Below are 17,783 nucleotides of genomic sequence, written 5' to 3' on the forward strand. Positions count from 1 at the left end.
ACAAACAAAAGTAGCTTTGATGCAAGCCGACATCTTATTCAGATTGGATTCACTTTCACTCTTTTATTCACAACATTTATAGAGTCAAGGAGATTAGCAGTGATGAGAAACAATAAGCTCTCACAAAACCCCTTGCTCATATTGCACAGTTTTCAATCCCAAAACAAAGGATATAGGTCAGTCTCGCTTTACAACTGTCATTATCTACCAGTTATCAAGATTATACCCAGCCCCCTCGCCTCCTATTTAATAGTCACAGATGACATCACAAACCCATACTGCAAAGCCCCGCCCTCTTTTGTCTCTAAAAGATTGGTGACACACTACAGTAGCATGTACTGGTATCAGTTTTGAGGAGCATCAATACACGATCTGATAACAGATAGTTTAAAGACATTTTAAATGTTGCTGATCGCTAAGTCACTTTGCTGTCCAAACATTTTGCAAAATTGTCTTACATCACAAGTACAATATGAGCAAAAGACAGAATTACTCAATAACATAAATAAAGGTTAAAAATATGAAATTGTTTCTCACTGTCAATTCTCCCAGCAAATAGATTGCACGTGTTACATATATGTTAAAGCTGCACTAATTTTTAGCTTTAGATTAATGTTTGTACCAATATGATAAGGCAAAAAAAAAGTAATACGATGCATGGAAAAACTGATATGTTCTAAGCGTATTATGTGGAGAGAAAAAAAAACAATGACTTCTGTCAAAATAAAGACAAACCGATCCTAAATTCAAGGTACATGTTGTGGTCTATCAAATCCTTATTGGTTATAATCATACCTTTCATTCCAAAAAGTAATGTTTATCTTTTTACTGAATGAATTACGAGGTGTTGCCTAACCAAAATTTGAACTGAATTAGAAATGACGACTGGTCAGAAATATTTTCATATTTTACAACATTATAAATTTTGAGGTATTTGATTAATACTTGGGGAAATCAGATAATTTAAAAATTTAAAGGCAAACATATAAAGAAGACTAGACACCATCTGAAATACTAAATTGGATAGACAACTTGCTCTAAACTGTCTTCTGGATGTTATTAATCCAATTCTTCAGAGACTGTATCTGGTCTACTACACTCTTCCTACCAGTTCCCCCAGGTGCGTTGTATTGATCCACAGAATTGGAATAATCCCACAGTTCTACGATATCTTCTCCTAGCAATGAGCTGAAGCAGTAAAGATAAAGTAGAAATAAGAACATGTTTGAAAATCAACGGAACGGAATCACCTGATAACACCACGTCAAACACACATGTATATATATATATATATATATATATATATATATATATATATATATATATATATATATATATATATATATATATATATATATATATATATATAATATATATATATATATACATATAAATATATATATAAACAAATAAATAGATAAATAAATAAAATGGTAAAGCTATCTGTGGCTGGTCGGCAGAGGAAAAGTGAACTAAAAAGATAACATTATGGAAATTGAGAAAGAATGATCACACATATATATATATATATATATATATATATATATATATATGTATATATATATATACAGTAGAATTACTTTAAACCGAAATTTTGGGGACCTTCTAAACCATTTCGGTTTAAAGACATTTTGGTTTAAAGCAAGTTCCTGTTTTGCAATGTTTTTCAAGGGTAGTAACTATTTAAGGAATTTGCTCATTTAATCGTATCATGGGTTTCCCATTAAATGGAGTTGTTGAATAAATGCCGTCTTCGTAACCATTAACATTTTTTTATTTTTTTTATTTTATTTTTTTCTTTGGGTGTGTTTTAAAAATATTTTTGGGGGTTTTCGTTTTCAAATCAAAAATTGTTGAAAGAGTTGAGTTCGGGATGCCGTGTATTTTACATTATATCTCCGTCTTGATCAACTTATTTTTCATCGACTTCACATAGTATTTTGATTTTAAACTCCAACGTGTAAGCACCGTGCTTTCTTTTAGACATCTTTCAGTAAAATGCAAAGCTAAAATAAGATCGAAAGTTCTTGTGCGATAATTGATAATGATACGCAGCTACTCAGAGGTGAAGTGAAGTAGAAATGGAAAGTGAAAAGGCATGTAAGTGCTAAGCTGTCTACTACACATCTCTCTTTTGTTGAAAAGCCATTAGGTTCAAAGGCCTAATTACATCGAACCTCCCCCATTTAAACAAAGTGGAAATGAAATGGCATGTCAATTGTCGTGTTGAAAATCCAGTCAGTTCCAAAGCATCAACACACGAGCGAGAACATCTCGCTTGCATGATTCTACACCCCAACTCCCCCTCTTTCCTAATTTTTCGCCTGCCAGTCACCCGCTGTCTTCCTTTTCCAGTCTGTGCGATTGTGGTGTTGGCCAAGCCCAAGTGCAGTGATCAGTGACATCTATAGAGAGTAAATGAAGTCCTAGGCAGTGATTGAAGTGTTTGCCTAACCCCCACCCCCCACCACCCTCATCTTATACTTACGCTCTTTGTTTAATATCGCCGGGCATTATTACGTGTGGCCTCCTTCCCGAATCTTTGAAGAAAAATAGAGAGAGAGAAAGGGAAGGTGCTCTCAAGATGTTTCGGTTTAAAGAAAGTCCTGCTTTGTATTTCGGTTCATCGTAAGAATTAGTACAAAGATAATGAAGAAACTAGTACAATTTATTAAATTCTTTGCGGTTTAAGGTATTTTTCGGTTTAGCTTCTTTCGGTTTAAAGTAATTTTACTGTATATATATATATATATATATATATATATATAATATATATATATATATATATATATATATATATATATATATATATATATATATATATATATATATATATATATATATATATATATTTCTTGTTCACTTTTCCTCAGACGACCATCCACATAATGCTTTACCATTTTATTTATTTATCTTTCCTCGTCTATCCACCAATCTACATTATAATTATATGATCTAAATGTATTTATTTGACTGTATACATATCATTATTATGTATTCATTTCACTGTCACCCCAGTGATTGTTTTCACCGTATATCACTTGACACGAGAAACGGCAGTCTAAACTTTACACAACAGTCTGCGGTTAACCGGTAAAGTGTCGTGCTCCATATGAAAGTCATCACTTCTGATTATGGTCAGTGATCAGATGGGTGGCACTGATAGCAAGTCTCAGGACCCATTATTATACACATACCCCCATATGACTCAGGTGTGCATAGGTACCAGTTTAAAGAAAGTAATGGGTTTAGTAAGAGTGCAAGTTCAAAAAGAACACCTTATGGGCAACTTGCACTGTATAAAATTGGAAAGTGGTTCCATCTGGCCTGCTGTGAATCAGTGGAAATAATTCATTTTTATTCATTTACTGACAGAGGATGGGAATGGAAGAAAATATTGTGTCACTGTCATCTCGATGGCAAAAAGACAAAAAATGGGCATAGCTATGGCAAGTCTCAAACTTGACACTTCAAAGAAGTCTAAAGTTTAGACTTTTTGAATTGATGGGGTCATCTTAATCTATCAATAACTGAAGTAAAAAAAATCTTGCCAAATTGAAAAAAAATATGTTGTTATTTTTGTTCAGCGTGTGGCAAGACTGTGGAAGAGGATGTGAATCAGAAAATATCAGTCTGTTTTGTTTGTTTTTAAGGGTTTTACGGCGCTTGCAACACATTTAGGTTATATCAGCGCCAGTAAAAAGGAAGAAAATGGGATAGTAAAAAGTTCTAGAATTACAATTAAAGCACCCAAGAAAAAGTATGACATAAGGGAACTGGGAACAAATAGGGATCAGATGTAGATTCCAAAAGCATACCACCAATGTACTTAGTTTGAGATCACCTATAAGTCTCATCCGGACACAAACACAAAATCCAACATAGAGGAATACACTCAAATGCTTACATTAAACATTCAAAATAACAAATATAATAATACATAACAGATTTACAAGGAAAAAAAATATCATCTCCCAAAACAATAACTATGTGTTTGACTGTTTCCCTCCCAGCTAGGACTCCGGCCAGGGCCAGGACAAAACCAAGTAATCTCATTCCAAGACAAAGACAGAAAGCATGTTGGAATGGAAAACAGATATAAGGGGATAGTACCTCCACCCCCCCCCCCCTGCCCACTATGGGAGAAAATATCAGTCTAGTGAGGACTTCTTACTTGATTCCTTGCAGGTCAGCATGAGACAATTTTGAAACTGGAACTCCTCGCTCTTCTCCCTTTGCCACACACTGGCCAGCAACCCCATGGGCGTCACGAAAAGGAAGCTGAAATAAGCAAATTATTATAAGGCCTGGATCTACTCTTTATATGTGGTTCATTATAATATCAAGTAAATGAGAACTCACAGATAGGCTCTATTTCTTTATTCTCTAGAATTAATCCTAATTCAAAGAAGCCACTCTGAATCTGAGTTACATCAAACATATAATGAATAGTGTTTGATTCTCCACAAGACAGCTATACATTCGATGAAAACTCCACATTATTTTAAAGATACAATTGTACAAATGCAGGCCTGCCTAGTACTACGAAAAATTCGTAGAAAACCAATTTTTGGCTCCAGTTACAAAACAACAATAGCCTCTTTGACTCAATAAATCTTGTTGAAAAGGATAGTTTAGTTCCTTAGTACCTATATTGTCAGGACTTTGGAGCATTTTTTAATCAAGCTGAGGGCAAATTATTTATTTCTAAAGCTATTTACAGTGACTTTGTCTTTTTTTCCCTTGAAAACTACGAATTTTTGAAATTTCAAGTAGGCAGCTCTGTAAATGTGACGGTTTTCATCCAGTATTATTTTGGGGTCATCTTTATAGATTTATAGGGTGCTTGCAACACTTAGAGGTCAATTCAGTGCCATTAAAATTAAAATGGAAGATGGTGGAAAAGTAAAAGATTTAGATCACAAGCAACTACCAAAAAAAAAAATGGAATGAGTTAAAAGAAGTTACAAGTAGATCACAGAGGAATATATCCAGTCTGAAAAGCACAGAATTCCCACACTTTCACTTACTTACTTACTTATCCGAACCAGCGACCACCTGAACTCTAGCCCTTCGGTCTTGTGCCATGACGTAGAAGTTAGGTGTCTTTTGTAGTTGTTCCAGGTGACTATAAAGTGTGTTACTGATGCTTGGATTTGGTGGGAGGAATGTGCATCTCAGGCCCACACTATCACAGAATTAGGATCTCGGTCAAAAGAGTTTACAAAACAAATGTTATATTGAGAACCTAGTTACATAATATATTATTATGGAAAGAGCATTCCCAATTTTTAAAATATCATCAATTAATTAAGGAATGTATAAACAAACGTACCCCTTTCTTTACCAAGTAGTAAGCAATGTCCGTAGCCAACATGTCTGGACTCAAAGCTGCCACCATCGACTGTTCATTAATCTAAAACAATATCAGAATATCAGTATGGTATCACACACTTTATATGGAAAATGGAAATATTTCAATAGCCACTTCTTTGTGGTTATTAATTAAAAATTGTTAAAAAGAGCTTCCTTTTAACTTAGTCCTTTCAAATAAATTTTAAATCAAGGAGATAATGATGATGATGATGATGATGATGCTGATGATGATGATGATGATGATGATGATATTGATGATAACAAGAACAAATGATTGAATGAATGAATAAATGAATAAAAAAGAAAACGTGGACAAGTATGTTTATCAAATATCAATGATCCAATTTTTTTCAATACAACATAAAATAAGATCCCGGCTCTAACAAAAATGAGAATATGACTCAGTATTTAACCTTACCTTCAAAGTAGAAACAACGCCACTGGCTACTTGAAGAATATCATTAAGAGTATCAAAACTATCAAACATTGCCTCCTTGTCTTCCTACAAAAGAAATAATGATAAAAATAAAATATCTATAAATACCATCAGTATTAAATAGAAACGACAATATTCTACCTCAGTATATATACAAACAAAAGGTCAAGTGAGTGAAGGGGAATAAGTTTTCATTATGGACTTGTTGATCATAGACAGCATAAAAATAAAGAAAAACAAATCTTCAGGCATCAACAGCATATTTGAAAATATTTATTGTTTACAAATTTTTGGTATTAAAATCAAGTTCATTCCATGCACTGATAGTACATTGGATAAATCAATTCTGTTGAATACAGATAGAACATTTGGTGATAAATATATTTAAAAGTCATCACCTCGTGTAAACGCAATCAAAGAACATTTAAACAGAAGTTTATAATCAATGTTATGTAGACCATGGACAATTTTATTTAAGTGTTTGTAGTTATTTAAAGTTTTTTTTTTTCAATCTAATCTATCTCCATATGACATATCGTTTAAACCTGGTATAGATAGTTCGAAGTTGACGTCACTCGGGCCTTTGTTATCGTTTTTTTGCCATCTGTGTTTATGAGTAATACTCACTGAACTGTTTTATCTGGACTATAAAAGTTCATGGTTACACAGCATTTTGTGTGTTGGTCCATTATACTTCCGGATGGCAATGTTGTGAACTTATTAGCCAAGTGCATACTATATATACACTTACTTTACCTCTTCGAAACAAACTAATGTTATTCCATAGCATAGTCTTTTTTCACCTGACACCTGACAATCGGAGTCTCATTGTATTTTTTTATCAGTCTATCCTACAAGGAATCCCTTTCATATGAGGAGGAAAATCAAAAGTGTCGTTGAAAAAGAAATTCATGTAATAATAATAATAATATAATAATAATAATAATAATAATAATAATAATAATAATAATAATAATAATAATAATAATAATAATAATAATAATAATAATAATAATAATAATAGTAGTAGTAATAATAATAATAATAATTATAATAATAATAATAATAATAATAATAATAATAATAATAATAATAATAATAATAATAATAATAATAATAATATACTTTATTCATTAAATTAAATGGAAATTCGTTTACAGACGTGGCATGCATCAAAATGTATAAACACAAAGTTGAGAATCTATGGCGACAATGTATACATATAAATTACAAAGAGGATGTCAAATGTTGTTATGCCCTTTAATTTATATTTTACCTGCATGTCTTTATTGTAAGTACTGGGTATTCCTTTCAAGGCAATCATCATGGTTGTACACTGAGGAGACAATAAAATAATATAGTGGAACATGGAGCCTTATAGCACTTATACATGTGTCGGGAATGAAAAACGAAAAACTTTCAAGAAAGCCTTAAAATGGAAAGCAACTGGAAAAGAACATGATCAAACCTAAGAATCTTGAAGAGGGTGTCAGCAAAGACTTTGTTGTGAGAAGAGCAGCACTTCAGAGCAGCATTATGTAATAAAGGGCAATGGAAGGACTAAGATCTAAAATTGAAATAAAGAGGTAAGTACTTATAAAATTGAGAATAATGGGATGGTTGCCTGAACTGCCTGAAATCGAAACAAGGACTCAGACTAAAGTCAAATGAAAGCTTTCCAAAACCCAGTGATTTTGTCTTGGAGGACAACCTAATGTGTCATTTTAGCTAGATGTCCTTTAAAGTTAAAGTGGGGTATAAACAGATAAATGGTGGAGGGGTTAGGATGGTTTGAAGTTAGAAGTAATAGATCATATTATTTAGGTTTGCGCATTTATTGACTGTTTTGCAAAATAAAGGTAATGAGGGCTTAGAACTGGAAGGTGATTCAAGTTTGATGAACAGTCAAAGGATAATTTTCTCTGTCTTTTTTCTTTCTGTTTTTTTTTTCTTCAAAATTTAAGGAATGATTTTTCAAAAAAACTCACATTCCCATATAGCCGACCAGCTTTTCCTCTCATCAATTCCAAGCTATCACTGTTTTTCTTCTGAGGCATCAGACTGCTGCCCGTACTGTGACAAAAAATGTTCTATTTAGTCAAAAATGATTACTTCCATGATCTTTAAGCATCATCCTATTAAGTCATTATCAATATGCGATCCATTGCCATGTGAAATAAGGACAACTCATAGAATTGGTTATTCTCTATAACATACACTTTGCAAGATTGACATATTGTTTGATAAAAACAAGGTCTCTCCATTAAAAACAAAATCTATTACAATCATTTATCTATATTCTCCTTCAAGAACATCTATAGAGGTCCAGCAGCTTAAATTAATCCATAAACAGCAATATTTAATGTTTATCAACCATAACTTTTCCCAGTATTTACCTAAAACAGACAATAAGTGATTCAAAAAAGCCTAAGGGTATATGAATACGAGATTGGTTTAAGGTCCTTTGTTTACGATACCTGTAGGCATCCGAGAGAGACACAAACGCAAATTCCTTTGATGAATACAGGATGAGGTCTTCAGCCCATCGACTCAAGTGGACACCAAGAAGAGAAGCCCAAAACAGAAACTCAACTAAGGGAATTGGAAGATGAAAAATATTTATTCAAAGGTTTAGAAAGATGCACATTGAGACTCGATGTTGGCATTACAGAGTTGTGGTTTGCCAATCTTCTAACAGGTCCTAGCTGAAATAAAATTGTCAACTGTCCCTGTATCTACTTCGAACACATTTTGGTGGTTAGATACAGTTGCACCTTTGTACCCTTGTTCTCACTATAATTGTATTGTCACTAATGATAATAATAATAATAATAATAATAATAATAATAATAATAATAATAATAATAATAATAATAATAATAATAATAATAAAATAATAATAATAATTATAATATATAATAATACTAATAATAATAATAATAATAATAATAATAATAATAATAATAATAATAATAATAATAATAATAATAATAATAATAATAATAATAATAATAATAATAAAAATAATAGAGATTTGACACAAAATATCTTAATGACATAATATGTACATTGTAAGCTTTTATAAATAATCATCGTAAGGCATACAACATATTTACACTTGCACTCATAGACAAACGCACAACTATGAGGTTATGTATGATTCTTACTTGCTTTGCACAAAGCCTCTACTTTCCAAATTAAGTATCTTGTAACAAATTGAAAATTATCAAGACAAAGTCTATTCAAATTCCAAAGTCTTTGACAGTAAAGCACATATTCCAACATCCAAGCACATAAATCCACATTTTTAGAACTACTATTATTAAAAAGCATAATAAACCTACCGACAAAGTCCCTGTCGCTGACAGCATCTAAACTATTAGTGGATATCGCTGTCATCTGTAGCTCTAAAAAAATAAATTAAACAGTTTATTAAATTATTGATTATTTGTTAGTAATAATTCCACCCATCTATCAAAATTATGTGATAAATAAAATCAAAGCAGAAATCGGTCAAAGGCCTCTATTAGCCTAACTAAATTATTAATGAAACATTTTTTTAATGCAGACAATAAACAAATATTTGCATTGAATTGAATTGAATTGAATCAAAATGAAAATTAAAAAAGAAAAATATCTATATGAATTTTGTCTATAAATCAATTACAATTAATAGATTGAATTTTTTTTCTCTTAAATTGAGCTTTTATATAGCGCAATATCCACTTAACGTGCTCAATGCGCTTTACAAGGGGTGCCTGGTCAACAGCAACATTTAACATGTAGGACGAGACATGATGCCTGTTAGGCAATATTACAATTTTTCGGACAAAGACAACGCTGTTACCGGCCAGGTACTCATTTTACACCTGAGTACGATGAGAAAATGTGAGTAAAGAGTCTTTTCCAAGGACTCAACTATGCGCCGAGCGAGGCTCAAACCCAGGACCTTCCGATCCGAAAACGAGTGTCATACCACTAGACCACATAGCCGCACTCTTACCTTCTTTGAGAAAACCTCTATCGATTGGAAAAGGATTTCCAGCCAAAGCCCCACTGAAAAAAAAATTGGTGACGACTGACATATGAAATAAACTACATATATCTATCAGCTTTAGTCTCTCATAGAAACAAAGAAGGAAAATATTAAGGGGAAAAAAATCAATGGTTCTCAATGTCTGAACCTGACAAACCACAATATTCCAATCTGTTCAAATTATCATCATCTAATTTGCTTACTAGCATTTGAGTCGTTTTTCATTTAGATTCATACACCTTTACTAGGAAATACCTTATTAAAAAGAAAAAAAATATGTTTTGCCCCGAGAGTCTTACTCATGATCAAAATATCTAATATCAAGCAACAAAGTACAAGCAATTCTGGATAATAAAGAAGAGGGAATAAAGAGAAGAAATAAAGCATTTACCTTCCTAAAACAAGAGTTGATACCCTCTCCAAAAGTTGATCTAGTCTTTGTACATCTCTCTGGAGCATGGAGGCATAGCTAGGGATGGAAATAGTTTTTGAAAAACATCCTCACATTCACGTTTTCATCTGTATACTTTGATATTGTTCTTCATTTCAAGCAAAGCTTCTCTTTAACTCTACATTCCTAAGCTTTATAAATGGGTGAGGGCATTAACTGACTTAACCACAGATTTGTTGTACTTTTCTTTTTTTTTACTGACCATTTTTTAACGTAAAAGATCCTGGAATGAAAACAAAAGTAAATAATTCCTAATCAATTCATTATTGATATGCACAAATGTTTAATCAATGTATGCACACAACACTATTAAAACACAATAGGTTCATATCTTAATATTTTGATGCAGAAACTTAATATATATATATATTGTTTTAATAGTGCTAATGCTTTACATGCTAAGGCAATTGAACACAGAAATATATGTATAGATTATCAAATATGATACAGTTTGTCATAACATATAAATACGAAAAGGGTAAAAATGAATAACCTTTAGTCAAATATATCATATTTTTTGTTACAAGCATTTCATGTTATCTTTTTACAATTACAATCCCAGGTTTCAGGCGTTTTCCTACCAACCTTTGCTTAACGTTATGGCACTTAAGATGAGGAAATGATTAATGTAAAATTTCCAACTGGCACTCACCTCAATAGCCAGTGGCTCCATCTAATTGGCTGGGCTCTTTGTAAATGAGTGTATCCAGGCATTAGAATATCTATCTCCCTATTAGACATTCAAAAACATTTTCTTTACAAGCCATGTCTCAATTTTAAAAAAATGAAAAGCGAGCTATTATATAGCACAATATCCAACCAGTAAATATGCTTAAAGTTCTTTACAAAGTATTTAAAGCCACAGCAACACTGAACACACAGGACAAGAAATGATGCTATTACACTTTTTTCTTTTGACAGATGCAACACTATTACAAGCCAGGTACTTATTTAACACCAGAGGGCGGTGAGAAATTGTGAGTCAAGAGATTTTTCCAAAAACTAAACTTTGCGCTGCCCCATACCAAAAGACCATAGAGCCATAAATGTCAATACTGACATGGCAGGGAAGAAAAGAAAAAATCGTTAGCTTTGTTTGTAATTTTGGGTCCCAATAGTTCAGTTGTTAGAGTAGACAACTCATAATCAAACATAGCCATTTCAAATCCGGATAGAGATCAGCTTCTGTAACCTTGAGTCCCAGTGGCTCAGCTAATAGAACACTTGACTCAGAGACAAAGGAACCAGTATCAGTCCCAGATTCAGTTCATGTCTTTTCTGACCCCCAAGAGGACAAGAAGCAGTGACTGGGTAGCTGGGTCTGTCAGGTATGGCAGAAAGTTACTTGCATTGATCATTATCCTATTCAAAGGGTAGAAAATAGTTCTTACTATCTACAGCATGCTACAGAAACTAGAATAAATTTTAAAGCTGTTAAAATCTAATTATTCCATTTTTAACACCTCATTGAACATTTTACAAAGAGGGAGGAATTATCAATGTTGTTTTGTTCTTATCGCTGATAGCTACATTTATAATCCTCCTAAATTAATATTCAATAATATCAAAACAATTAAACCATTCTCAACATAGCTTCATCATTGTGAAAGAAAAATATTGTTCGTTTCTTTTTCTTTTCTTTTCTTTTTTTTTCAATAATCTGTAAAAAATAGTCTTATAACTTTTTAGATTTACTAGTAATTCTGGGCTCTTTAGCAAAAATTTAACATTGGATGTATGGAACACCGTTAACCCCCAACCTTATTTCTTTTTAAGAATAGATAACGTAAAAGCAACAGAGCTCATATATTTTTTTACAAAACGAACTAATTTCAGTGAATATGTCATCCACTCACTTTTCAGCCCTTTGGACTATGACTTTTAAAATATCCACAATATGGTCCTTCAGTTGTTTCCCTGAATCAAGAAGCCAAAGCCTCATGTCTGTCGCTACCTGATCATTGCGACTTCGACCAGTATGGAGTTTGCCACCTACAGGTCCTATGAACTCCTAGAAATGATATAAAGTATAACATAATAACAATAATATAAATAATAGTTAAAATAATAATAAAGATAATAATAATAATAATAATAATAATAATAATAATAATAATAATAATAATAATAATAATAATAATAATAATAAGGAGAAGAAGAAGAAGAAGATGAAGAAGAAGAAGAAGAAGAAGAAGAAGAAGAAGAAGAAGAAGAAGAAGAAGAAGAAGAAGAAGAGAAGAAGAGAAGAAGAAGAAGAAGAAGAAGAAGAAGAAGAAGAAGAAGAAAGAAGAAGAAGAAGAAGAAGAAGAAGAAGAAGAAGAAGAAGAAGAAGAAGAAGAAAAAAAGAAGAAGAAGAAAAGAAGAAGAAGAAGAAGAAGAAGAAGAAGAAGAAGAAGAAGAAGAAGAAGAAGAAGAAGAAGAAGAAGAAGAAGAAGAAGAATATTATTAATAATAATAATAGTAATAACGACGACGACGACGATGATGATGATGAAGATGATGATGATTATGATGATGATGATGATGATGATGATAATGATGATGATGATGATGATGATAATAATAATAAAACTTGAGCATATCTTTAGCACAATATCCGCTATACCTTGAGGCGTCTTTCATTTGCAGTGTGGATATCTTCGTCAGTAGGCTTGATTTCAAAATCTCCTGTTTCCCATTCACTGTATACCTATATTAGGTATGGGTTTAAAACAATTCAAAATTAAGAGATCTTATTGATAATAATAATAAGTGTGACAATTATGACAATGATAATGACGATGATGATGATGATGATGATGATAATGATGATGATGATGATGATGATGATGAAGACTCTCATTACTGTGGCAACGGTTGTTAGGATGATGAAAGTATGATTATAGATTATGCATATATTATTTAATTTTCACCTTCTGAAGCCCCGTAGATATAGCATCCATTTCATCTTTTGTGACAAGCCCAGTTTTCTCAAGTACTTGAACATATGCAAGACTGCCCTGAAATACACAATGTGAAGGATATAAAGCTGTCAACTTCTCTCATCCTTTGGATAGACCAAAAGGAAAGAAGCTATTTACTAATTTGACCCATAACCTCTCTCTTGATGTCAACACTTTCCGTCATTGCTAAACTGAATTCGGTTTCACCAACTCTTCATTCCTGTGATTAGGAATAACATATCTATATCTATATCTATATCTATATGTCGGTCAAAGGCTCTATTAGCCTGACTACATTATCTATGAAACATTTTTTAAATGCCGACAATAAATAAATATTTAAATTGAATTGAATTGAAAAAAAAGTCAGTTTCATGAGTCAAAACCTATCTATCCCAACACCAAGACAAATTTAGCTACTAAAACCGATCTAACCCAACACTGTGACTACTTTAGCTACAAAAAAAAAACCAATCAATCCCAACACTATAACAAATTTAGCTACTAAAAATATTTTTTAATTACCATTTTATACACATTCCAATTCACCCGATTATGTTAAACTGTGGCAGCATGGCTCAGCAGTATAGTTTCACCTCGGAATAAAAAAAACTACCTAGTTTGGGTCTCATCCACTATGCTTTGTGGCCTTGAGCGAGTCATTTCATCCTACTCATGGGAACACTTTTCTAATGGGGACACATAATGGTTCTCATCATTCAAAAGAAATTTCCTCTTGAGAATCAATTAAAAATGCTTTTAAATAAATCTGGTTATCACAATCCAACCCCTGTATGTGAATTTTTGGATAATAATAATACATAAAAGCCCAAGAACCACCACCAGGCCATATTAACCAATTATATCTAGGTTCTGTGGTAGAATATAACAAGTGTAATCAATTTATGGACAGAGGACAATGCAAACTTAGGTGAATCCACTTCATGGATTCCACAAAAGTGATAGTAATCAGATCGTTTCCCCATGAGATCTGATGAAAAAGAATAATCACTTCGTCACAGAAAATGATCAAAAGATAAATAAGAGAACATGGGATTATTTTCAGGAAGCAAAGAGGTAAACAGAGTCAAATGTGACTAGAAATAAAAGATAACGAGTAAAGAGAATAATCAGTCTTTTATATTTCTGTACATAACCACATATCTCCACATCAAACTTTGAACTACAAAATATATTAATTGTGGAGAGGAATAGACAAACTGACCAATAAAACAGGTGGTCGCTTGAACAAATGGACTAAAAAAATGAATTTAATAATATATTTCGAAATGTTGAGATTGTAATATGTGTACTTAAAAATTGCCTGTGAGATTCTGGAACATTCCTTTACCTTAATGTCAGCTTTCCATAGTCGTTTATCGTAGTGAATAGATGCATTCAATTTCTCCATCACAGGATCCAGTGAACCCGTAAAGCGACCTCCCCATAACTTGTTTCCCTATTAAAGAGAAGATCAGAATATTAAGCAACCAACCAAAATTTGAACAGCACTTTTCTTTCAAGATTATTCCAGTGACAAAGTATTTCAATTAAATAAAATTATATTGCAAGCGCTACTGTCTAATTTTTCTCATCAACATTGTATAGGGATAGCGGTTGTTTTGGAAAGGGAAGGGGACAAAAAGTAAAATTTATCGTGGTCATGTAATCTTAAAAGAAATTAATACATGAGTAGATTTGTATGTAATAGGCCACCCATAGGTTTGACCATTGAGATTCTATGATATGCGAGCCCTTACTCAATAGCAATTCCCACTTTTTTTCATGGCTATGGGTCTCACTGCAGATATATTTATATATAGAGAGAGGTCTGTTCGCAGACTGTTGCTATTTCTTTTCTTCTTACTTGATCATTTTGGTTATTTGACAATATATGACGAAAATTCGCTTCTTTCTGGGACAGTCGCCTCTATGTCTACATATATGGTATTGTTGTTAAAACCATCTATTAAAAATATTAGTTGCTAAATGAGTTGTCACAAGTTGTTATCATATAGTATCTAAGAATTGATTGTTTGATTGTCCTCCTGTTCCCGATAGATCAACCTAATTTATTTGAGCTGAAAATCAACTTTATGTTATCATCAATTATTTCACCACGGGGGAGTTCAGTATTGTCGCAAAGGAATACAAGAGGTGATAAAAATTAAAAATAAAAATTTTTAAAAGCATCTCATTAACTCACTCAACCCCTAACACCCACTATACCTGTAGTGTACCTGAGTTACTTTTACACCCATGCCTATTTATTACATTTTTCTGAAAAAATTATAGGCATAGTATCAAAGCTAATGTTTTTATTTTTTTCATGTTACTGATAGTGGAATAAAACTAACTATGTGCAAAAAAACAGCAAAAGTCTCTAGGATTGAGTGAGTTAAAACCCTTTCAAAAGATTAATTTAATGTTAGTTTCAAGCAATTTCATTTTACCTTTATATGATAAAAGAGAAAAATACAAAAGAAAAAAAATACAACAAAAGAAAAAAAAAACTTTTGATCATTCTGATTCCATACCTCTGCCATCTTGCTTTGTCTATTTTCTTTATATCTAATTTAGACGACCTCTTTTCGTGTAAGGGAAACAGTCATCTGAATTTGAAAAATAGATAGTCCTTCACCAAAATTTAAAACAAAGTGGAAAAATGAGATCCCAAATACTATGGTCTTACTATTCCTTTAAATTATCATGTGTGTTGCCCATTTTATATATAGAAAAATGTACGGTAGAATGATGGGGGAAGAGATATGGAAGGGGGTGGAGAGAGAGAGAGAGAGAGAGAGAGAGAGAGAGAGAGAGAGAGAGAGAGAGAGAGAGAGAGAGAGAGAGAGAGAGAGAGAGAGAGAGAAAATGAGCTTTGTTTTGTGCATTGGAAATAATCGTATCATATTATAAAGGTTTATACATTGTGTTTTACTTTATTATAGTATATATATTTCGTTTATAAACTACATTATATCACACTACAGCCATAATATTTCAAAACCTGCAAAAATCCTACACCCAATAGATTCATGCTGCTTGTTTATAGTGATAAGAATGACTCGTTAACTGCTGAGACAAGTCAGTACTCTGGCTTTGTTTAGTTTATAATCAGAAAGTATTGGAAAATCAATACCCTCCCGTACAGCCCACCCAGCACTCATGACTTATGGGGTAAATAACCATCGTTGATATAGCTGAACGGCTAAATCTATCTTGGTACTAACATAGGTGGAGTTGATAACAGGGAGGGAAATGATAGAGGGGGAAAGGGAGATGAAGAAAGGAGGAGAAAGAGGAAGAAGACGGTGATGGTAATTATACTCATTTTGGAAGTGGTGATAATGCATTTTAGAGAATAATGTTGCTGATAACCTGCTGTTAGTAATGATTATGGTGATGATGATGATGATGATGATGATGATGATGATGATGATGTTGATGATGATGGTGATGTTGATGATAATGATATTGATGATGATGATGAGGATGATATTAGTGGTGGTGGATATTACTTATGATTATCATCATCACCATTATATCATTATTATTTTTATTATGATTATTATGATTATTATTATTATTATTATTATTATTATTATTATTATTATTATTATTATTATTATTATTATTAATTTATTATTATTATTATTATTATTATTATTATTATTATTATTATTATTATTATTATTATTATTATTATTATTATTATTATATTATCGTTTTCATCATCATGATCATTATTATTATTATCATTATTATTGTTATAATTAATATCATCATCATCATCATCATCATCATCACCATCATTTAAATAGTAATGTAGCAGCAGCAGCTGTAGCGGCTGGGGGGGGGGGGGTGAGGAAGGGGTGACTAACCAAATCTCGCAGCTCCCATCATCATCAAGGCCAAGGTTATTAAATTTCACTCAAAATTGAAGAAAAGTACGAGGTGAAATTGTCCTCCTGTGGAAAATTTATCTTGATTGGCGAGATTTTGCATCGACTTAACTCTCGCATGTTTCCACCGATCTAAATTTGATGTTCAATGACTTGACCTTGAACTTGATCCAATTCCCTGGCCAATTCTAGTGTTTAATTTGACATTGAATATAGAGCAGAGGCGGGCGCTGAAAGACAATACCCGGGTCAAGTCCATACAAAGTTTTAAAAAACGTTAATTAATTAAAATACAAATGATAAAACTTTACATTAATTTTCAAAATAGACACGAGTGGTCTGGCGAAACCTTTGGAGTTCCCAAGAAGTAAAAAGTGTGAAACATACATCGGTTTTAATATATCCATCCGAGCACACGGGAAAGTTTTCCACTTACCTGCTGCTTCTCCTTATCTTGGTCTCAACACGAATCGGCTTGTAATTGTAGATAACTACCTAAGCCTAATGGTTTAATCGTCGTCGAGCCTCTCTTGACTCGTTTCTTCAGCAGCCAGCAGACAACAGACAAAATTTTAGTTATTCCCCTTTAAATAAGTATTCAGTAACATTCGATTTATTTACAATTTAACTCAGTCATTGC

General features: G+C 32.3%; 1 protein-coding gene across 3 annotated transcripts in view; it reads right to left on the bottom strand.

Moving 5' to 3' along the window:
• The window catches only part of LOC144968990 (argininosuccinate lyase-like), a 19,147-nt gene extending 1,408 nt beyond the window's left edge, over positions 1 to 17,739 (bottom strand). Inside the window, exons 1-17 of one of the 3 annotated variants that reach the window (XM_078907921.1) lie at positions 17,580 to 17,739; positions 15,779 to 15,853; positions 14,593 to 14,700; positions 13,212 to 13,298; positions 12,905 to 12,988; positions 12,156 to 12,310; positions 10,952 to 11,029; positions 10,240 to 10,317; positions 9,816 to 9,868; positions 9,157 to 9,219; positions 8,290 to 8,404; positions 7,801 to 7,885; positions 7,089 to 7,148; positions 5,795 to 5,878; positions 5,336 to 5,416; positions 4,175 to 4,281; positions 1 to 1,188 (exon numbers count right to left, since the gene is read on the bottom strand). The exon at positions 1 to 1,188 is cut by the window's left edge and continues 1,408 nt beyond it. In XM_078907921.1, coding sequence (XP_078764047.1) covers positions 1,038 to 1,188; positions 4,175 to 4,281; positions 5,336 to 5,416; positions 5,795 to 5,878; positions 7,089 to 7,148; positions 7,801 to 7,885; positions 8,290 to 8,404; positions 9,157 to 9,219; positions 9,816 to 9,868; positions 10,240 to 10,317; positions 10,952 to 11,029; positions 12,156 to 12,310; positions 12,905 to 12,988; positions 13,212 to 13,298; positions 14,593 to 14,700; positions 15,779 to 15,787 — 1,398 coding nt within the window. In that variant the 5' untranslated portion in view covers positions 15,788 to 15,853; positions 17,580 to 17,739 and the 3' untranslated portion in view covers positions 1 to 1,037. Of the gene's footprint in view, positions 1,189 to 4,174; positions 4,282 to 5,335; positions 5,417 to 5,794; positions 5,879 to 7,088; positions 7,149 to 7,800; positions 7,886 to 8,289; positions 8,405 to 9,156; positions 9,220 to 9,815; positions 9,869 to 10,239; positions 10,318 to 10,951; positions 11,030 to 12,155; positions 12,311 to 12,904; positions 12,989 to 13,211; positions 13,299 to 14,592; positions 14,701 to 15,778; positions 15,854 to 16,248; positions 16,329 to 17,579 lie in introns of those variants that run through there. The other 2 variants (XM_078907922.1, XM_078907923.1) reach the window with 2 other exon arrangements.
• Positions 17,740 to 17,783: the final 44 nt, after the last annotated feature.

The sequence above is a fragment of the Berghia stephanieae genome, chromosome 3, assembly GCF_034508935.2.
Source record: "Berghia stephanieae isolate SIO BIC M18660-M18661 chromosome 3, UCSD_Bste_1.3, whole genome shotgun sequence".
NCBI lineage: Eukaryota > Metazoa > Mollusca > Gastropoda > Nudibranchia > Aeolidiidae > Berghia > Berghia stephanieae.